This window comes from Acanthopagrus latus, chromosome 7 (genome assembly GCF_904848185.1).
Source record: "Acanthopagrus latus isolate v.2019 chromosome 7, fAcaLat1.1, whole genome shotgun sequence".
Classification (NCBI taxonomy): Eukaryota; Metazoa; Chordata; class Actinopteri; order Spariformes; family Sparidae; genus Acanthopagrus; species Acanthopagrus latus.
In genome coordinates this window covers 14,259,265-14,281,512 of record NC_051045.1, presented here as the reverse complement: position 1 = coordinate 14,281,512, position 22,248 = coordinate 14,259,265, and the positions used below count along the sequence as shown (strand labels likewise).

At 40.1% G+C, this 22,248-nt stretch overlaps 1 protein-coding gene and 1 long non-coding RNA gene across 14 annotated transcripts in view; one reads left to right on the top strand and one right to left on the bottom strand.

The window, feature by feature from the left end:
• Window positions 1-529: 529 nt before the first annotated feature.
• Window positions 530-13,323, bottom strand: LOC119022095 (putative helicase mov-10-B.1). 4 transcript variants are annotated; one of them, XM_037102626.1, is made up of 22 exons: window positions 13,167-13,323; window positions 10,851-11,035; window positions 10,025-10,112; window positions 9,318-9,465; window positions 8,308-8,530; window positions 7,979-8,065; window positions 7,555-7,714; window positions 7,280-7,428; window positions 6,706-6,873; window positions 6,369-6,475; window positions 6,080-6,279; window positions 5,335-5,432; window positions 4,562-4,659; window positions 4,368-4,466; window positions 3,844-3,949; window positions 3,637-3,754; window positions 3,328-3,519; window positions 2,945-3,013; window positions 2,722-2,844; window positions 2,026-2,114; window positions 1,807-1,909; window positions 530-691 (listed from the first exon to the last, which is right to left on the bottom strand). In XM_037102626.1, the coding sequence occupies exons 1-22, from the start codon at window positions 13,185-13,187 to the stop codon at window positions 575-577; spliced, it is 2,748 nt and encodes a 915-aa protein (XP_036958521.1). In that variant the 5' UTR covers window positions 13,188-13,323; the 3' UTR covers window positions 530-574. The 4 variants fall into 4 exon arrangements, with proteins under 4 accessions (XP_036958521.1, XP_036958524.1, XP_036958522.1 ...); XM_037102627.1 differs by lacking the exon at window positions 530-691 and adding an exon at window positions 758-1,191; XM_037102629.1 differs by lacking the exons at window positions 10,851-11,035; window positions 13,167-13,323 and having other exon boundaries at window positions 7,979-8,105.
• Window positions 13,324-13,530: 207 nt separating this feature from the next.
• Window positions 13,531-22,248, top strand: part of LOC119022102 — a 54,710-nt gene continuing 45,992 nt past the window's right edge. For 9 of the 10 annotated variants that reach the window (XR_005075826.1, XR_005075825.1, XR_005075824.1 and 6 more), the window contains exons 1-2: window positions 13,531-13,668; window positions 17,135-17,330. This is a non-coding gene — a long non-coding RNA (uncharacterized LOC119022102). Of the gene's footprint in view, window positions 13,669-17,134; window positions 17,331-18,193; window positions 18,328-22,248 lie in introns of those variants that run through there. The other variant, XR_005075827.1, reaches the window with a different exon arrangement.

The window sequence follows — 22,248 nt, the reverse complement described above, 5'->3', positions numbered from 1 at the left end:
TATATGGGAATAAAACAGTAGCATCTTGTAAACAAACTGGAAGTAAAAGGGTTGAAATCCTGAAAATAAATGAATATTTGGTGGTTATTATTAGGACTGATGTTGGCTGAAAAATGTTAGCTGGTGAAAGCTGAATACGTAACACTTTTATGGCAGTTTTTGACATGGAACTTAGATATTGTTATGGAAAAAACATAGCTTAGTGTGAACAAATCAAACTCCATTGCTACAATTGGGACTTAAACCTTATAATGAAGAACTACTGTGATACAAACCGTTTCTGTCCTCAAATGAACCATCTTGCACTTCCATCCAAGGACAAGGATTTCTGTGTCTCGTAGCAAGTTTGATACCATTCATTCTTCTATTTTACCTAAGCCTAAGCTCATTTGTGGGACAAAGTAGATGAAACCAGTTTGGAAATTTCTTATTATTCCCTCTTCTTTTCTCTACTTTGGTTTGTGTTATGAGAACATAAAGAGTGTTACGGTGTGGTTTTGGTCTAGACCCAAAATGCAGAGACCGGAGGTTGGAATTCAGGTTTGAATTTTTCTTTTTTTACAGGACAGCGTTCTTATGGAAATGGCATGTGAGGAGGCCAGGCAGGCGGGCTGGGTAGTCTGGTGAAGGTGTGAAGGGACCTCAGGTGAGTCACTGGAGCAGGAAGCAGAACAGAGTGGCGCTGGAGGTTCTGCACACAGGTAAACAAAACACGAGCATGAGATGTAGACGGGGAAAACACTGGAGCACAAGAGAAATCTCAACACTAAAAAATACACAGAAGATAGCTGAATTCAACAGCAAGCAGCACGACATAATCACCATACGGGATGGAACAATCTGGCACAGGAGTGGAAAAGAGGCCAGGATTAAACAGCAGAAGTTGATAAGCTAATGATCTGCAGGTGCACTTAAAACAGATTAACAATTGTTAATGATACCTGAAACTGTCACGTTTCTTGTAGGTGACCCATCATGGTAATGTAGTGAAAAATAAATGTACGATTTAGCTCTACGTGCTTAGTTAATTGACATTAATGGCGCTGGATGTTCTAAAACAGTGGTAAATAAAGCTATAGGTGATTTTGAATCTTTTGAAAGGGAGACGATTCTCTCACCTCAGTCCTTTTATCCCCCCATCCAAAGCTCCTTCTCATCACCTCAGTAAGGCCCCCTTGTTTTCTGACAATTCTTGGAAGTGAGAAATCCTACTTTTGTTAAAGCACAAAGGGCTTTAGGACAGGCATTTGAGATGACAGTGATGCCAAGTGAGAAGGATATACCTGCTTTTGCCTTTTTATGTTCTGTCGGATACAAATATTGTCTAAAAGGAGTGAGACCTCATAACACAAACTGATTTCTCTCTCTGTATCACACATATTTCTCGGGTGAGATTCTCGGTCTGCTGTTACGATATGCATATATCCTCACACAATCGGACAACCTATCTGATAGGCAGGGAGAAAGCGTAGTAGTACTACTAATCGAGCCTCACAGCAGTACGTGTGAATGTTTAAAGGGGCTCTGAAAATTTTGTGGCATGCTGAAAGCTGGTGGTTACTTTATGTTAACTGAATGTCTCATTTTTTCATGTCATGTTATATTCTGATCACAAATGGCCAATAAAAATCTGTGGTCCTTCAACAGAAGTCCAGCTGTTACTGAATCACTCTTCACTGCAGGGTGTAGATGAAAGGTGGACAGAGAACCCAAACAGCCCTCACTCTTTAAGACTATTCAAGAATTTCAAGACAATGGAAAGAAAACAGTATGAAGTCCGTGAATGTGTGTAAATGTGCATTTTACCAGAGGTTCCTTGAGTGTACACGAGTCAATGTCTTCCTCTTCTTCGGCATCATAAACAGAAATGCCTCGGTAACCCCCTTCTTTGTAGCAGTAATGGATGAATCTAAAAAGAGAGGTCAGTGTATAAGGCATGTAGGAGCATTTGAGGTATGTATTTGTCCAAGGCACCCTCTCCACTGAAACAGAATTAGACCAATGAGAAATTTATGAGGACCTTACTTGTTCCATATCTTGGTAGTTTTCAAAATTCTTGGGTCTCCAACCACAATCAGTAAGGCTCGTGCTCTGGTCAAGGCCACGTTGAACCTCTGTGGAGATAATTTCACTTATGCCCTCGCCACACTACACGACTATCAAAGACGTTAGCTCGTTTTACTTTCCAAACTACACAGGTTTCTGTCTTATAATTGCAAGTTTTGTAGTTGTTGGTGTTAACACTGTAAGTGATCAGAAGCAGAGTGGTAACACATTACAAGATCACACAAATGAGATGCGACATGGGAATGATGGCAACTGAAAAATATGTTTGGGAGAATCGAGAGAGGGTAGGAGAGAACTGTTATTGCAATGAAAAAGGAGGAAGGGTGCAAGGAGGGTGTTCTCTCATTGGCTGTAGCTCACTCTTGGCTCCCTGACCCAAAACGTCAGCGAGCTGTCGGCCAGCTCCTGAATTGTGAACTTCAGCTTCAGTGCACATGGAAAAATTAGTGCCTGTGAGTGGATCCACTGATGGTAAAATTGTGGACATTAGAGGTTTCAGTAAAAATCAGTTTCTCTTCATTAATATTGAAGTGTTTGAAGCAAGGTTCTTAGATTTCTTAACTTAGCGTAGCAATAGTATTGTGTGCACAAATATCATTGTTATTATAATTACTGAAGGATTACGTTTTTGTGTGTTTGTGTAATGTTTCTCACCTTCTCATTATCAATAAAGCCCAGGGTGCATTGTTTGTGGGAAGTCAGCTTGGGAAAACTGCGCACTGTAGACAAAATAACCACGTTGAACTCTTTACCCTGAAACTGCTCCACTGAGCCAACCTATGAAAAATATAAAAGTGAGGTATGTTATTGAAGTTCCAAACTCTCTCTCAAGCATGTTTTGCAGCAAGCATAAACACATCACTCTGTATCTTCATACCATTATGTTTTCCAAATTTTCCTCCTTGAGATCTTTGTCCATCTGGATGGCGTTCTGGATTTTCTCCACCTGTAAGCAAGGTTAGCCCAATTAAAATAGAGTGACAAATTGGTGTATTTGAGCAAATGTAGGAAATGCAGAAAATGCAATTGCAGCTTTGTCTATACATTAAACTAGCCATACACTCAATTTATTGCCCATTAACAATAAGAGGACCCTCCATTAGCTCAAAGTCCTTAAATATTTAGCTGGGGGTTTCACTTGGCCATCATACGACAAAAAGTGTCTCTGAAGTATATATTTTGCCTCTGAATGGCAACAAATCTGATTTCCGTATCCAGGTCTATTAACATGTCCACAGGTTGTAGTGAGAACATACTCACTTGTTTACTGTATGGGGTAATGATGCCTATCTCTTTTGGTCCAACTTTGGTCACACTGTTTTTGTGAAGATGGGTAATAACGGCTTTTAAGTATTCCTTCAACACCTCCACCTCTGCCATGTTGTATGCAGAAGGACAGTTGGCTTCACGTTCATCAGTTCCTGCCACTCCATGGAAGATCAAAGGGAACCCCTGAGACAGGGAGAGAGAAATGAGAGACAAAGAGAGAGAAAGGAGAGAGAGAGAGAGAGAGAGAGAGAGAGAGAAAGAGAGAGAAATGGCATCTGTGTGCATGTGTGTTTACGTTACTTTCTTTGGCAGTCGTTCCCATTTGCAGTATGATATGCATTTCTCTTCATGAGCAAAGGCTTTAAGTTCTCCATCATAAAAGAGCCTGTTGGGAATTTTCAAGATCGCAGGATGGGATCTGAGAGACAGTGAAGAGAGAAGAAATGTAAACAAAAGTTTCAACAAAGCATGGTAAAGTAACAAATTTAAGCATCACCAATACTGCACCTGTAGTTCCTCAGTAATTTGGTGATAAAGTGGTTGTTAAACCCGTGTGTGTCGTCTGACTTGTAAAGGTCAATGTCCCTCATCAGACGCTCCAACATGGACAGACCTGCACAAAGTAGCTTTCTTCAAATTTCCTATGGTACACACTTGAATTTCCACTATTATTTTTAGATTTAGCATTAAATTAATCCTTGATACATCAAGTACTTGATCTTGATCTCCCTTTTCCCTTGCCCTGATGAAGGCCTTTCAGGCTGAAACACGTTGGCATGTTTTTATTAGACTAGCCATGTACCAATAAAGGCTTTTCATCATTCCCTTCTTTAGTGCCTCAGATTTTTTTCCTCAAAGTTCTACTTGGATCCCCAAACTGAAGAGCACCAGTGGGACACCTTTTTCTACACCCAAATAGCACTCCATTCATTCTGTTTTTTTGATTGATACTTGATCTCACCATTTGATTGTTTAGAAACATCACAGACTCTAATAGGGTTTATTTGCTAAAAGGGATATACATTGCTCACCGAAGCCATTGTCCTCTGCCATTTTGGATGTGATGACTGGGCCCAACTGTTTAGGGTCTCCAGCCAGCACCACCTGGCATTTACCTGGGTCCATTAAACCTGTCGTACAGAAACGTTAAGAGTACCCGCTACATAGAATATCAAATGCTGTACAGAACACAGTTATGATATAACATTACACCTTGCTTTGTCACCTGATATAGGGATAAGACACTCTGTTTCTGTAGTCTGGCCTGCCTCATCCACAAATATGTATGAGAAATGCCAAACAGGAATCCCTGCTGCTATAAGCCTGAAGAGTTAGAGGGAGCAAATCTAAATGTTTAGATTTAAAAAATTAATACAAAAATAAATATGCACTTGCAGGAACACATGCTATTTAAGATGAGGGCTTCATAACATCCTTGCATCAAAGACAGCTGGAATTTGTATTTACAAATCAAAGCACTCTAATAAGAAGTGGAGATTTTGAGAGATCAAGTTAGTGGACAGTGCGAGTGCTGTAAATCTCCCAGACATTATTGTCTGTAACCATGTGAGTGTAAAATAGGTAAACATATGTCAGTAAACATTTACTTCACAGACTTAAATAAAGTACTGCTTACAATTCAAACATGACAACTTCAAGTGGACCTTAAGAAATCATTTAATGTAAACAAAAAACAAAACAAAACAAACAAAAAAAAAAATGTAAAAAAGTATATATTTTTTCTGCCATTGGCTATAGCTGTCAATGGTTTCTGCTGTTCTGTTAGCCAGGAGGATGAAAGGAACACTATGCTGTGCTATTGAGCCAGTATGACCACAAAACCTGTAACTAGCAAGTTGTGACATATTAAATTACATATCTTGTCAAGAACACATAAAATGTGTTTATTTTGTGAATTGAACAATATTATCCCAATGTACTTACTTAATATTATGGAAATTAAGATTCTGATGTAATTTACTGTATTAACCACAGTACCTTCCGGCAGTTTGCAGGGTCGTGAAGATGATTTTATACCGCATGAGCTCCCGTTTAGTGGGAATCCTAACGGCATCACCGACCAGGTTGCAGTGAAACTACAGAAAAACCACAAATCAAACTACAATTCACATAAGCACATATAAAGTACACATAGATACACAGAAACAAGAATATAGTCAAATTTTCCGTTTTAGGTTATTTTTTGTTTACTCTTGAACTTGACTTATTTCTATTGTTATTCTATTAGTACTGTTTGTTTTTTTGCATTTATGAATGAATGAATAGAAGAATGAATGAATGAATTATTTTAGACAAGTTAAATTAGTTAAACAAATAAGCATGACAAAATGAAGTATGTTACAAATTTCATTTCTGTTAACAAACTGACATGCCCAAAAAGGAGTAAGAACAAATAAACACTTATTTAATCATACCCAACTTAAACACTCATATTCTGTATATTTTCTATACTCTCTATACTCCATTGTTAAAGCCTCCATTGAGATAAGTCAAGAACTAAGGCTCAAAGGGCTTTGAGGATGCAACATATAAAGAAAAATGATTTTTGATTAAAGTGAAACAGCAAAACTCTGAATAAAGCCATTATGTAGTGCTATGTCTTTGTGATCTTCATAAATAAGCCATGTCAGAAATTGTGGTATGCTTCTTACTATTTATTTGTGTTGTTTCTATACTCATGGCAATGTTTATTTCTGAGAAACTCAAAGAAGGAAATCCAGACCTTTCTAATGTAGGGAACGTTTTCCACAGGAAAGGTGGCAGCATACAAGCGATAAAGCAGGTGCTTGTCCGCGTTGCCTTCTGCAATCTTCTCACAGAGATGATCGATGGCACTGTTGGAAGGAGCGCAAGCCAGGATTTTGCATGATTTCTGAGTTTCCAGTATTTGATTGATGGCTCCCACCAAAGTCACTGTTTTGCCTGACCAAGACAAAATACATTAATTTTGTGTTTGTAAATAATATATACACTTGAGCATCAGGGGGCATTCACACATGCATGTACAGTACCTGTGCCAGGTGGACCAAATACCAGATAAGGGGCAGGCCTTGCTGTACCAGCTATAATGTGTTTAATGGCCTTGCGCTGCTCTGGGTTGCTCTCAAAGTCTAACAGTCTGATGACAGACAGACAGAGGTGAACAGGAATGACATCAGAGAAGTGTCACAGATAAGGGAATCTGGGTTTACATGCAGTTTAGTTACACAGGAAGACTGGATTTTAAACTCTGATGTGATAAAAACATCAAAGCCCACAGACTCAGTACACCAATACATTAGTATGTCCTTGTCTGGATCACATATTTTGAATGTTTTCCCTGGATTCTTGACCTTGAGTTTCTCTGACCTGGGTAGATGTAGACTGTGGGAAGATTTTTTTCCAGTAGGGAACAGCACCTCCACCAGGTTGCGTGGTTTCACAGTTGCCACTGCTCTATGCTGGACACGCAGGGGTAAACGGTCAAGAGCGAAGTCAACACTGAACCGCAAGTTGTCCTTGAAATCACTCTGAAACCTGCATTCAAATTCACACATTCACTTAAAAACATTTTTGTTGATGGGGTGGTTACATATGTTACATATGCTTAGGTAGACTATGAGTACTACACGTAAATGACAGTTTCTAAAATGTACCTGATTATTTGCAGTTTGATCTGCAGACACATAGCCATAACCAAGACCTGAAAACCCACTTAAATGTGTGAAATTTGTGGAGTAACCATGTAATTGCTGAACAGTGGTGCCAGTTAATTATTTGAAGTTGAAAATCAAACTGTACTGTGTAACTGTGCATTGTAAAAACTTGCAAACGCATTTACTTCATACAAAGATGGATGTGCATGTAAATACACCACCAAACAAAAAAAAATACTTTTCTTATGGGATTTATCATTTAATGCCATTTAACCCTCTGTCCTTACATTTCATCAAACTGCACATAGACCTTCTGCGCAACCACATGTTGGACCCAGCCTATGTAAATCTTCTTTCCAACAACTGACTGGTCAACACGACTCACTCGTGCTAGTGTCCTGGAGAGCTTCTTTAAGTCTCTTGAGACACCTGGCATCTGACGACACAAAACGTTTATGTGAAAAATACTGTTCCATTCTGTAATGCTGGGGTGAAAGATCCGGCCAAAACAATGACAATTGTCAGCCATCATGTTTTATTGTGTGGATGTGAGGAGCATCACCTGCAGGATGAATTGATCTTTGCTGCGCTTGTGTCTGAAAATGGGCACATCGAGCTCATTATATATTTCAATCTCTTTCTTCATCTGGAGCTCCTCGAGATGCAGCAGCAAGTGGAACCTCTCGGCATAATTGCTCCACTCCAGAGGTCTCTGGAGAGCCCTAAAGAGATTCAAGTGACAGGGAAACTTGGATGACCTCTGTAGTTTTGTGATTGCTTAGAGGCATACTGCTTCAGTGAGTCAGGTTTGATATTCTTTTTGCCATCAAAACAGTAGAGTGTTGTTTATGTAATGCTGACAGCTCAAAAGAAAGTGCCACTATGCTGGGTAAAAAAACCTGAATTGTTTAACTTTCATACAGTAAATTAAATCTGTTACAAATCATTTTCACTCTCTCCGTGCGTGCACATGTGAAAATACATACGGGTCATAGTCTGTGATGTTTTTAATGTAGTCCGGCATCGCATAACCCTTCAGAGCCACCACAGGCCTACCAAACATCGCTGATATACTGGAGTGGAAGAAAAGGCAGAACACAGAACAGTAATGACCTAGATGACCAATAAAAGTTGCAATCAGTAGTGTGTAAATTTGAATGGGTGACATGTGAATGAAGATTGTCAGAGGGAGAACCAGAAGGAAATATAACAGATTCTGAAATTGTAACTGTAATAATTCAAACAAGGACTGTGTAAGATGTTTTACACAATTTACATACTCACATAGATAACATGAAAATGACATGATATTTACCCTCTGTGCGTTTCAGGAGAGGTACACTCCTTAGTCTGGCCGTCGCATGAGTTTGTGGGGAAGAGCTCTTCACGTGAAGATGTCCAGTGTGTGACTTCCAAGAGGCGCATGATTTCAAATTCATGAGAGGCCTGCTGGCCTGTTTCAAACTTAAAGACCAGTAACTGTTCAAAGAAGCCGGCATGCTGTGAGTAGAAATGAACGCTGATTTTAAATTCCTCTCCTAGAAAAACATGGTAGAAAAAAAGGTGAGGAAATTAAGCTTTTGTCATTTTTTTCAAATATAACATGTTTGTCATTTTCTGTCTTACATGTTGGATTCAGTATTTGTATTATCGAACCACTTATTGTTTTTTAACAGTTGCGTGTGCTGAGTCAAACCTGACACACGTCTGCCTTGAGGACTGCAAAAGGATTATGAACATCGAATTGTCTCAACTTGATAGAAAGTCAGATATTTTAATCCTGCAAGGTGGCAAAAACTGCTTCACTACTTTTTTGACGAACTATACATGTTGGTTGACGCTTTGTTTTTTTTGGTTTCTCGAAATCAATCCCATTGAAGTACCTGTATAAATTGACCAGATTAAAAAAACTGCAAAGATTACATTATTTATACAAACAGAATAAAACTGTACCTTTTTAATCTTATAAGTAGGTTGACAATTTGGTTCTCCTAACTTCTCCTGCTTAAACAGCCCCTAAAATAGGAGAACTTTTGTGCTTAGGGATGTGTATAATTGACCACTAACAAGAACGTGATCAAAGGGCTTGAATGAAGGTGAATATGTCTGCTCTAAATCTTCAAGTCAATTTAAACTATGCACAGTTGCTGCCTTTGCTACTAGTGTTCTTTCTCCTTGCAAATCCACCATTAAGTATGGTATAAATGATATGGACTTTCACTGGAAGTTGCTCATTCATCACTTGAATCATTATCCAACAACCATTGACAATTGTATAGACCCTCTCTCAAGTGGGGCACATTACTGTTTGCGTCTCCCTCATACCTGGTCTAACAGGGTGTTGTTTGATAGACTTGATGACATTTCCTTGACAGTCTCTCAAAGTGAAGATATTCTTTACAAGGTCAGAAGCCCAAAAGGTTAAATAAACCGTTGTGACACCAGAGTTCTTTACAGTCAGTGGCACAATTTTCTGTTAAAGAAGAAACATGTTATTATATGCAAACTGTCAGTATTATCACTACAGCCACCAGGGTTCCAAAGGTAATAGATTTTCATGGTATGAAAACTGTACCAGAAAATGTCAGAATTTCATGATTTTACAGTATAGCAGTATTATACGATTCTTATGATTAGTATCAGTTACAAATTCATAAAATGAGAAGGTTTTCTCTGGTTGAACAAAAACCTTATAATTATACTAATAATCATGTTGTGGCAGAAATTAAAACTGTCGTTAACTCAATAGTTCTACTAAGGTAGAATTCAATACCGTAGACAGACAGATCTAGACAGAATGATAACCGTCAGTTTTCATTTTTCATACCATGATATACCTTGAAAAATGTATATTGCTGCAACCCAAATACCCAGGCACACACGAAACTCACAGTCCAATCAAGAGTGTTTTGTTCTGATCAATACAAATGTGTTAAATGTGTTTTTAGTATTATTAATTCATAATCTCACTGGCTTCTGGTTAGTCATTAAAAGGCATGGCTTACTGTAAGTCCCAATCTTCATACTCTTACCTTGTTTTCATACACAGTCAGTTTGATTCTCTCTTCTGTTGATGCAGGATCTGAGGTTATGGTGACACCGTATTTATTTTGCTGAGCCCTGTTGTGGTGGAGTCATACAACAAGGCTTGTTTGAAATTATATCATAGATAAAAGTGGATTGTCAAACACAAGCAGTACTTCTGTCAGAAAGCTTCGAATAAAACTTTAGAATTTAGGGTGTCCTTGGGGCGCCGCTTAGCTCGGTTGGTAGAGTGCGTGTGACCCATGTGCAGGGGCTCTGCAGCGGACCCGGGTTCGACTCCTGGCCCGGGTCCCTTTGCTGCGTGTCATTCCCCCCTCTTACCCTGCTTCCTGTCACACTCTTCAGCTATCCTGTCAATACAGCCAGAAAAAGGCCAAAATTTTTTTTGGGTGTCCGGGCCCAAATCCCTCCAGCTGAAATACAGCCTGCAGAATCAGTGTAAACGCCAGCAAGGACAGAAGACAAGCATAAGCATAATGAAGGTTTAAAAGCAATCAGTCAGGGTGGCACCTGTCTTCACAGGTGGAAATCAAAGCATATGAAGGTTGTTAAGACTGGTTAGGTTTGAAGGCTTTGCAGTATTTGTACTTAATGTGTTGTCAGTTGTGATAAATCCCAGGTTGACAGCAGTCTCTATTTTATGTGGAAAATAACTAAATTCTGCTTTCTTTCAGACAGGAAAGGAAAAGGTATGAATGTATTTTTAACTTTAGCCATAGAATGTCATGAAACCTAAATAATATTGCACCTTTGAATATCAGTAAATGCAATAATAAACCTGAGCTCTGGAACTGTAATTGAAGGACCTCTTACCTGTTTTGCTGGAACAACACTGCCATTTTCATACGGGCTCCAACTTCTTTTTGGGCCTGCTGCAGTGCCACCTGTGCTTCAACACTGGATATACTTCGAGGCTCATTCTGGAGATCAGATTCTCCTGGTATTGTGTTGGGTATTTCAGGACGTACTACAGGCCACATTTCTGGGTGCAGTGCCTGCTGTTGGGGTAAGTGTTAAGATGTATTATTTTACCTGTCTGTATTAAGTGCCTGACTGCTATGACATAATCACTATGCACTAACAAACTGTATAATTAAGAGTTGTACTTATTCTGTTGACCGATGTGATTGAAACAAGCATTGGTTCTGCGGTATGAAGGGTTAATAAATTGGAGAGATATGCCAGGAAAAGAGAAAGAACAAAGTGTGCCTTTTGTAGGGAAAGACCAAGGTTATGAACTTGTTATTCTAATTTTGCTTGCATGCACATGATGGAACGGTTTACATCTGTTAAAAACATGTCATAAGATGAACTCAGCAATCCGCTGACTGTGATTTATCAAACAGAGAAGGTCCTTGGTATCAAGCTATTTGTTTAATGATACATTTCCAAATAAATGGTAAAGCGGAGTGTCGTAGTATGTCTTCTCTCAAATAAATGAACACGCTGATATAAGCTCATTTAGTCCTGCTGATACTGAAAAAAAGAATCAAGGGGATAATAAACCCACTGTCTGCATGAGTATATGAGTTGTGATTTTAGAAAGTTCCCTACGGCCTATATCTTGTCTTGGTTCTGGCTTTTTATAGTCTTGTGATATTAAACCTTCCGTTAAAAAACCTGGCAAAATACTAAAGATTTCTGTCACGCAACAACAAAAAAGCTACAGATGGATTTGACTATTAGCCCTTTTTTGCTCAGATTTTCAACAGATGTTGCAATAATATAGTTATTGTGTGTTATACATAAATTAATCAACATTATTTAACGCCAAAATTAATAATTACCGTACAGTAACAGTAACTATAAGCCTAACAACCAATGTCTAGTAGTTAGCCCACAAACCTAGTTGGAGTGTAACAACAGTGAAACTTTAGCATTAAAGCTAGGGTCTACAATCCTGGAGAGCTAGCAAGATCTGAAAGTGGCACCTCCTCTAAGTTCCACCCCTCCCCCCTCGCGTCAGTCCTCCGCCCAAAGCCACGCCCACACAAACTTGAACGCGCATCTGGCAGTGGGACTCAGCAAGAAGGAGATGCCGAGCACTACGCAGTAATTCAATTCAGCTGAATTTAGCACGGAGTGGACAGGAAGTAAAATGCCGAAATAACAAACAACATCCGGTGACACCAGCACATGTTGTGAGGCCAGCTGTCTACCATACTGCACCATGGCTCAAACTAACCAGTGGGAACTGCCAGAAGGCAGAGCAAAACCAGATGGAAGCCGCAAGGCAGCGGACCATATCCAGTGGAAACTGGGCCGACTCATTAGCCATTCCCATGGCTAAAAACAACACACAAAGAAGCTAACGTTAGCAATGGGCTAATATGAGCTACAAACATAGCCAAGTTGGCAAACCTTACATATTTCATGAAAATAACAAATCGCCATGAAACAAAACAAATCATTACACCTCCAACAGAAAGAGAGCAACCTCTGCATCACTTTTCAGACCCTTCACATTCCCCAGTTGTCTCCACCACTCAAACACCGCACCAATGTTGACTCGGGTCTGACTTCTTTCTTTATCCAGAACCTTTTTCGTCCAGCCATTTCTGTCTCAGGCTTTCTTTTCCTTGCTTTTTTAGCGGGGTGAGCTGTTACAAGTAACGCTAGCTGCATTTTCTCTGCCACTGTAACCAAATGAACTCTCTGGCAGCTTCATATTTCTGCAGAGGAGTGTGCTGAATATTTCCGGCATCAGTGAAACGTAAGGTGTGCATGCGCGGAGGAGGGAGGGACAGAGGGGGGCGCAGGCAGAACGAGACATGAAGGCATCTGACCAATCCGTGCTATTTGGGCTGAAAAGCAAGGATTGGTCAGCTTTTTCTCAGTCCTGCAGCTGCCACAGAGGTCTGTTTATTTTCGTTCCTCTCTCTGAATACAAAATGTATTGACTGCTCTCAGGATAGCAGGACCATTTCACCCAGAATAACAAACTGTGTTTCTGAACAACATTACAGACCCTAACTTTAATTCAGGTAACAGCATATCCGCTAAATTACAGGGTGGACTGGTAACTGCTTGTTTACCTTGCTAGCTAGAAACAGCCCCAAGTAACCTTAAACTCAACACACAGCAAACAACAGCAATACGCTCTTTAGTAAATACAGTAACCCTACTTACTTTTCGCTGGACAGGTAGCATCGGGGGCAGGGTGGCAATATGAAGTTGTTATTAATTTTGTGCTACTGATGATTTGAAGATAAGCAGTTTCCCGGGCGAAGTGTATCCTAGCAACCGCAAGTGATGCAGCCCGGTAGGGTGTGTTTCCACTACATAGAACGCCACGTCCCCTCTTAGCTTTGCACTCTGAGGTGGGTTAGGAATTAAAGCTAATTTAGGGTTAGGAGTAGCAGAGACGATTGGTTGGGGGTTAAGGTAAGGTTTAGACTAGTTTAGGGTCGGGAACCACAAATCGAATAGGTAAGGTAAGTGTAATGCCAACGTGACTTAATTATTACGCGCATGCGTGGTACCGTGGACAAAAGGCGGTGATCGATCTTTATTTTGGCCCCTCTGGCTAGATTTCAGACACTGTCACTTTCAAATAAGGGATGCATCTGAACTGTGACAGGGAGCTGCCGCAGAAGGCTTAAGTAAAACACCTAAGAAGTCCAACTCCGAGGTGGGTGTATTAGTCTTACTTTGAGTACCGTTAATGGGAGTGTGTAGAGACAGAGCTACAAATAGGGCCGCGTTTGTAGTTGTCTTGTCATTCTTGAATAAACAAGCTTGTTAAAGGAAAAAAACGTAAAATGTAGCTATGTCAGACATTTTGAATTAACAAAGCAGGAAGAGCACAGTTGGGACAAATAATGTTAACCATGACTCCAATGCCACTTAAACCGAACGCAGCCCGAATTAATGTTATACATTTAACAGTGCTTTTCCTGCTTTGACAAATCAAAATGTCTGTCGTGAAAAATGATCTATTCAATTCAGCAGAAAAATCCTGCCCCTCAAAGTATAGTATTGATACTTTTGAATCTATTCAATCTGTTCAAACTGGCCTTAGTCAGCTAGTGTATGGTTTTGATGTTTATAATTGTTTAAATCTATTTTGTTTTTATTATAGCCCTTTTTTTCCAACTATATTTTATTTAAATTTTTCTGTTGCTGTTGTCTTTATATTGATGTTTTTTTTCCAAATATACTTTCACGTGAACATTTTTATTTTATCTTTATGATTATTTGTATTGATTGTTTTGAGCTTTCATTCTGTCTTTTAATATTTTTAACTTCATTTTATTGCAATGTAGTGGTGTCTCCAAACTTCGTTGTTCTTCTTTTTTAATATACCATACATGTTTTTGATTGACTGATTGAAAGTAGGCTCAGAATGACACAGAGGTGAGAAGGAGAGAATTTTGTTTCCTGTAAGAGACGCAGTAAAGCCACAGGAAGGCGCATTGAACACTGAACTCCTTGCCCTGTTGGCACTGAACAAGAACTATGATGACAAAATGACTGAAACAGCTGGCTCACGTTTGACTGAAGTTATTGTCCCTTTAACATTGTGGCCACCAGGGGGCGTCGCAGACTAACTTGAGCTCAGTCTGTTCAAACAGGCACTAGTGGCTGTCTTGGCTCTGCAACAGTCATATTCTTCATATCTGAGTAAGTTAATTGGTTCCAACTGTACATTAAAGTAGCCCGCACTATCTCTTTTGTAACTTATTTGTGAGTTCATTTGTTTGCACCGTTGCGCTATATGTTAAGTTTGATTTAATTGACTGCGGCCTCTTCACTCACCTTCAAGAACTTATTGCACAAGGTGACTACATTGCTTTGTGAGCTTGGAGTGACAGTCCAATTTTGATATAAGCAAAATAACATTTATGGAAGTAATAACATTTTTTCGTCAGATATTTTGAAGTTGAGAGCATCACTAAATGAGTAGAATGTATAAAAATATAAGTAAAAAAGCAGTACGAACAGTATAAACACTATGAATAGGAAATAAAAACTCAAAAGGTATATACACAATTGCACATTTATTATATTTGACAACTTTTATCCATCAGTGCTGATATAGTTGTTGTACAGTCAGCAGTAAATTTAGTCACACATAGCACAGAGCTTTTTCATACAAGCACCTGAAAAAAGGAGACATGTAATGTCAAATCAGGTTTGGAGAGATTTGTGTTGTGATATTAAATGTGAGCATTAAGGGGGATATAATGTAAATAAAGTAAATAAGAAATATTTAAAGATTCTAGATTTATTCATTAAACAAACTAAGTCAGAAAATCTAGGCAGAAATCTTTTTCTTTAAAGTGGTAAATTCCAAGCTAAATGAACCACTGAGGTAAGATTGTATCATAAGCTCAACGGTTCCTCGGGAGCAACACCAGAGGGTTTTTCCTGATTTTCATGCTGGTTGTGTGGTTCGAGGGTTTAAGAGAGGTTGGTGTGTGTGTGTGTGGGTGTATGCATGTCTGAGCGTAGGAGGTGTCTACTGGGGAAAATTTGGAAGTGGCCAAATGAGGATTAGAGGAACGGGAGGTTGAGTTTGTTTGACACAAAATCTTTGAAACAACCAGAGGTGTTTGTTTATCCTGATTGGTGTTAGTGCTGTGCGTGTGTCTGTTTGTGTGTGTCTCTCTGTCAGCCTCCCATCTGTCTGCCTATCCATGTTTGTGTTTGAAGCTGAATGATGACTCAGCTGTCCAGATCGTCTTACTGTACAATCCGTCATCAGTGCTGGTGCTGCGATGACGGTGACTCACTGATCGTGTCGCTGTCCTGTCGGCTATTACCCCCACCAGACAGCAGAGTTTGTGTGTTTCTGCATGTGTGAGAGAGACGGAGTGCCCCTGATAGTGGTGTGCATGTGCATCTGTTTATCAGACGACATATCGATGCATGGTGTGTTTGTGTGTGCGTGTGTGTCAATGACCCAGTGAGACAGCAGAGCCAAGAAATGACTTAAACGGCCACAGCTGCATTTCCATTGCAACGGGGTGTTTTAATGGAGGGACATTATGGGCTGGAGAACAGGGTAATGACCGCTCTGGCCGTCGGAATGCCTTGATCTTATCACAATGGCAAGAGGGGATGCTCCCACTTTCTGATGGTCTAATAGCCCCTGCTCTAATAGACGGGCAGCCTGGGCCACAGAGGTCACCCGGAAACACAGGACCACCCCTCCTATACACAAGCACAAACTCATAACAGTGCTTTCCTTATCTTAACTTTGTCCAGTTGTCTGGTGATGCACTGCATATCTGACTCCTATTCGAACGCTGCCTTTCTGACAAATAGGCTGCATGTAGCAAGTCTATTTGTGATAGAAATGTAATCAAAGGAGCATGTCTTCCAGCAGAGCAAGAAACAAGGGAACGGATGGATGAGGAGAGAGCAAATGAGAGATAAGAGCTCGTTGAAAACCTGTTTGCAGAAGAATGGCCTGTCACTGGTTTGGCACCCTCACACACACTCGTACTTGCGTACCCTGCCGGGTCTCACACAGCACGGCGGAGTGTATACATGGACAAATCCTATAAGTCCATTTGAATGCCACAACAGTCTTCTTCTAATCTGTTTGTTTGAAATTTGTGATGAATCGGCAATTTTCTGCAGGGACCCAACACAGGCCTTATCCACACCTATTTGTCCATGTTAAGGGTTGAGTTATTTCTCAACACGATTGGTTGGATGCCAGAGGAGTGTGTGGTGTGTGTGTGTGTGTGTGTGTGTGTGTGTGTGTGTGTGTGTGTGTGTTCCCCTTTATCTCACTCAATGAGTGAGTGGAGGTTGGCTGTAAGGCTATCTGTCCCTCTCAGACACCCAATCTGTCTTTGTCACTGTGGTTGCACACACACACACACACACACACACACACACACACACGCTCATACACAAACACACACCTACGTGCTCACACACAGTGACGTTACCTCTGTTAGTTGCTCATATTTCAAACAAATATTGTTTATTTGATCATAACCACACCAGAAATTACAGTAATGACTGACTGAAGCAAGTGGTTTGTAAGTTTGATGGTTTCAGTTTACCTGTTATCAAATTAAGAACCTTGATGTAAGCTGAATTTATCAAAATCTCTCTGTCTCTCTCTCTCTCTCTCATAGCAGACAGACAGCGCTCAGGGTGAGAGCTGCGCCTGTAATGAAGTGTCCCATTGAGTTTGCTGAAGTGGACTTATCTCCCACAACGTCCCTACTCACGTCTCAGTCTTTCGCCGAGACCTCTCTCTTCTGGAATCAATCCCACACCTCAAGCAAACATCCTCCTCAATAGCTGGCAGAGTGCTGCATGATGCTCAAGGTAATGATCTTGTTTGTGAGGAGTGGACAGCTGATGGCTTTGGTGATGATGTCGAAAGACATATTGATGCCACTGCTAAAGATACTGCTAATCCTTGACGAGTTGACGACAAAGACACTTTTGAACAGAAGCGTATATTCTGAACACTTGCTGCTATAGCAACTGCTATCATACTGTACACAATAAAAGATGGCTGTAGTGGAGAGATAAAGAGAAATATGAGCTAGAGAGGTGCCATAAGCATCGGATTCGAAACAAAACGCATCTTTTAGTGGAAGGGTACTTTTGGGAAAGACAGTGTGGTGTAAAAAGTCAAAGTTATCGGCCAAAATCAGGTGGCGTGCCTCAAATATATAACATGCCGCAAATGGCTGTAGATACAACAAAACCAGCAAACATTAAAATCATACATAAAGAAAATAAAACAAAATGTTTGTTACCTATTATATGCACAGTAATGTGAAGCATTTGGAAAATATACAAAAGCGTATAGAAGTCAGACAGCAAATGCTCGAGTACACATACCGCATGGATTGTGAGACGAAGGTGTATCATTCAGTAGCATTTCCGGTACAACGTTGTTTAGCGGTGAATCATGTAATGCACGGTTCTCAGCTCCTCATTCTCAAACGATCGTGCTAACGGTCAACATAACACAGTAGTTCAAGGCAAATACATAGCTACAACTTCATGATTATGTGTACTTTTAGACAACACAACAGAGGATAATGTGTATATTCACCTTGACATTAAATTGACATGTATTGAAGGTAAGCCAAGGGTGACTGACTGACTGACTGAACGAGAACGATGAGCTACGAACTAAATGAGATGGGTTTTTTTTGGCTAAAATTCGACGACAGCATCCTGGACTCGGCATATGATTGGCTGGCTCGCAGTCCTCCTCACCACTCTGATAACAAAACTGTAAACAGTGAACAACACAGCGACTAGTCTGTGAGAAGAAAGAAGGAACGAGAGAGAAGTGAAACGTGGAATCAGGTCAGTTCGTTCACGTTAAAGAGTCGTTCCTTCGATCTGATTTGCTCGCAAACAATCCATCTTTACTTGGTAAGAGAAGGCCCTGTCACCTGCTGATGTTTCAGATGGCAGAGCCCTAGCAGGTACAGTATATAATCAGTAACTAGGGTTGATGTTTTCAGACTTAAACACTAAAATATAATCCAGCTCCTACAAATTTCATTATCTGAACTGAGGGTCTATGGTTAGATTTGTTTATCTTATCTTATTTTAGGCAAACATCACAAATTTGTGATTTGTGATGTTGAGCGATATGAATTAAATTGACTTGACATGACTGAAGGCTGGTGGTAGCCACACCTGTGACTGGCTTAGACACAAGTCTGCATCATTTGAATTGGATATTAAAGTCGCAGAGCCAGTAAACCTGTCTCTCTCTCCTGGCTGACTCTGACAGACTGTATGGTAAAGTACAGTATGTTTATGGCTGTTGTTAGAAGGTACCACACTATTTTTAGTTACCGAGTTATCTATCCAAGAGAATTTTGATGCACATAGACATTTGGCCAAGACACACAAACAATGTTGACACTGAAGATGTGCAAACCTAAACTGTTAATGCTAGAGCCATCCAATGTAGCATGCAAAGTGCGTCAGACTGCATTTGGTGAAGCTCCTTTCTCTTTCGGTGTGAGGACAAATGGACAAGTTGCAGTGTTTGAACTATTTGTGTTTGTCCCGTGGGCAGGACCTCACTCGTAGATGTTGTACAGATGTATAGTTGTATTTTTATGCTGTTTTCATTCTAATACACAGTAATTCAGCCATCTATCCTTCTTTAACTTAAGGGCCAAGAGCCACATTTCCATCATTTATCGTTTGTGAAGTAACTGTTGGACTGGTTGACCATGCCAAACGAACTGATAATCAGTTAATTTTTTATTTGTTGAGGGGCGGTGGTACGACTGTTGAGGATAGCCCTGGGGATGATGACATCCCTGATTGTTTCTACAGGTTTACCTTTGTGTATAACGTCATGTAGTAAAGTCTAGCGTATTGTTTTGATGTGGTATCATGTTTATTGATTTGTTTACCAGGAGTGGGAGGATTTTCAAGCATAAACAGCTTTCGCTCTGTCTCCCACACTCTTACTCTGTGGCTTTAAACTACAGGGTAAGAGAGTGTGTTGAGGCAGCTGGATTCGACCATATTGTAAGATTCCCTCAATCAAATCCAAGACACAAGCCCCCATCAACATCACCTTCCCTTACAGCATGTAACCATCAGATTACATGTTCCTCATGCTGTTGTTGTTGTACGCGGCTTGGCTCTCTGTGCGGTAAACAGCTGTTGGTGTATGCTTTAGTGTTTAATAAACACATTAGACTGTTGTTTACTCTCCCCCAAACCATCCTGGTTCAAACACTTGATAGAGATAGAGCTCCTAGCCAATAATGGAGATGTGAGCATCGTTATAGCACTTTGAATTGTGAGGAAATAATCATACGCACACACACACAGCATTACTTTAAAGTGAGACTCTCACCAAAATGCAACCTAGGCTTTTTTTTGTGAATGTATATGAGTTAAACCTTCGTGGAAAAGCATAATAACGACGAAAGAGGCACTTTTAAGATTGACCGTATTTTCGTTTTCGGCTCAAACTCATTCTCAATGGGAGTGCATGGGGCAACTTTACGCTAGCATCAAAATCGCTATTTTTAAAACACTAAGAGGGCTCCACACAACATGAAACTTAACCTTAACCCTAACCCTTGTAGTATCACCAGGGTCTCTACACATGAACACAAGCATTGAGAACATTATTTGTGCACACAGAGTTTTTGAACAACTCACGTTAGCAGTAGTTTCTTCCTCTATGAATAAATACCTCCAATAAATACCTCAATTGATGTCATGAAGTGGTTAAGTTGCTCTGTGGGTAATGTAGATGCCAGGTTCTGAAAAGCAAGAAAAAGGCATGGAATAGAAGAGGCGATATCTCTGGTTCTTCGGCATTGCTTTTGTCCATTTCTTTTTAAAATTTCCATAATGGGTCCAATTTGGTGTCTACATTACCCACAATGCAATGTAGCCACCGAGAGACATCACTGGAGGCAGTTTATCAGATTACTTATTAGCTTCCTCTGGAGCCACAAAATTTTATATTACCTTTGTCACAAATACAGCAGTACAAGTCCTGTAGCAAACTTTAAGATGCAAAGTTGGTGGAGTTGCCCTTTAATTTTTTTTTTTTTTGTCTTTCCACCATAATATATATTTGTATCACAGTATCTTCATGGAGAGTCTTTAAATAAGCTTTTAACGAGCTTGTTCAAGTCAGTGTATTTCATGTGCATCAAGCTGTTGTTGGCAACAGTGTGACTGCTTCTCCTCTTTCTTGGTAATAACTTAACCCAGTATGTTAGATTTCTTTTTTTGTTAGGTTGTTGTTGTCTTTAATATAGAAGATCAATTTTTTTTACCTTTTACATTTGGTGTTTTTCCTTAGTTTGAATTAGCTAGTTGAAACTGACCTTAAATTTCAAAATGAAAGGTCAAATTAGTGCAGTTTATTAGCAGTAACAAGCAAACAATTCATCTACTGACATGGGAAGAGAATGAAATAGTATTTATATGAGATCAGGATCCACATTTGGGTCTTGTAGCATCAGCATTAAAGCTGGGTTAAGCCTGTGTGAAAGCTCTATTATACTTGATTGAATTATCTCCTTACACAGAGTGGGAGGCCGAGGCATAAACAACCCTGAATGGAGAGAAGGGCAGATGAGTTTCCCCATGTTGTTTTTGTTACACCAGCACTTTATTGTAAAACTGAAATGATATTGTTCCCGTGGCAGCTCTGTGTAAATGTTTTGTGCGCTGTATTCCTCCATTTCATGCCGAGCGCTTGCTCTGTTTACCACTGTTTACTGAGCGACTGAGGCTACTGTACTGTGTCCTTGCTCTTAGTGCTGGTAGAAGGTGGTCCCAGTTGGGATAATGTGGAGCCTTGGTGCTACTGCACTGGGCTGCAGGCATCAGCACAATGATTTGGGAAAGACACGTGATGACAAAGATGATTCTATGTTTGGGCCAACCAGAATATACAGTATGTCCTAGGAAGATAAGCACGAAAATAAAAATTGGGGAGAGCTGCACCTCAAAACACAAACAACTGAGCCTCCTACATTCCACATTGAGAGTATTTGTTTGTGTGGTGGGAGTTTGGGATTCGTCGTCTGAGTGAATCTATGTGTATCTGTAGTGGTTTGTGTTTTTAAAGGTGAGGAGTCTAGGAGACTGGGAGTTGGACACTGGCTCCAGTGAAGTGGTAAACACATCTACTCCACTCTAAGCAACAATAAACACACAGTTGTGAACATGTTTGAGTACAGGTAGACACTCCAGTAGATGCTTTCATGTTTCCTTAAGGGGCTAAAGCTTGATGTTATTTTTTGTTCAGTGGTTGGACCTTTTTTAAGAAAGTGAGATTTCCTGTCTCCTTTGATTATAAAGCAAGTTGAGGTGCTATGTCAATACTGTGATAGTATAAAAAAGCTCTATACAAGGAGAAATGCCAACAGCTTACAGAAACTGTGCCTTCACACGAGGGTTGCGATGTCATAACTACACGTCACAGCCCTCAACAGAGCCCCCAGCATATCCGTGATTGCAAAAGCACCAGGAGAGCTGATGCAGAATCATGGCCTGTGAGAGCTGACCAATCTGAGCAGATTGGGCTTCATAAACGACAAATTCACCCGCAAATACAAATTGCCTTCATTGAAGTCAGGTCCACAAAACAGCTTCACAACAAAACGTTTTGACACAATTCCCATCTACTTCAGTTGTTTAGGAGAATGATGCAACACATTTTTGCTGTGACATTGTCATTCACTGTTGGCACTGTTGCTCCTCAGGAGATATACAGCCC

Bases quoted from the DNA above. Each gene is read 5' to 3' on its own strand.
- LOC119022095 (XM_037102626.1), bottom strand. From the start codon at position 13,187: ATGCTACCTGTCCAGCGAAAA. The intron at 9,466-10,024 runs GTAAGAGTATGA...CTTCTTTAACAG, and splicing joins TGACTGTGTATGAAAACAAG to AAAATTGTGCCACTGACTGT. The intron at 6,476-6,705 runs GTCAGAGAAACT...GTCTGTCATCAG, and splicing joins CACAGTCTACATCTACCCAG to ACTGTTAGACTTTGAGAGCA.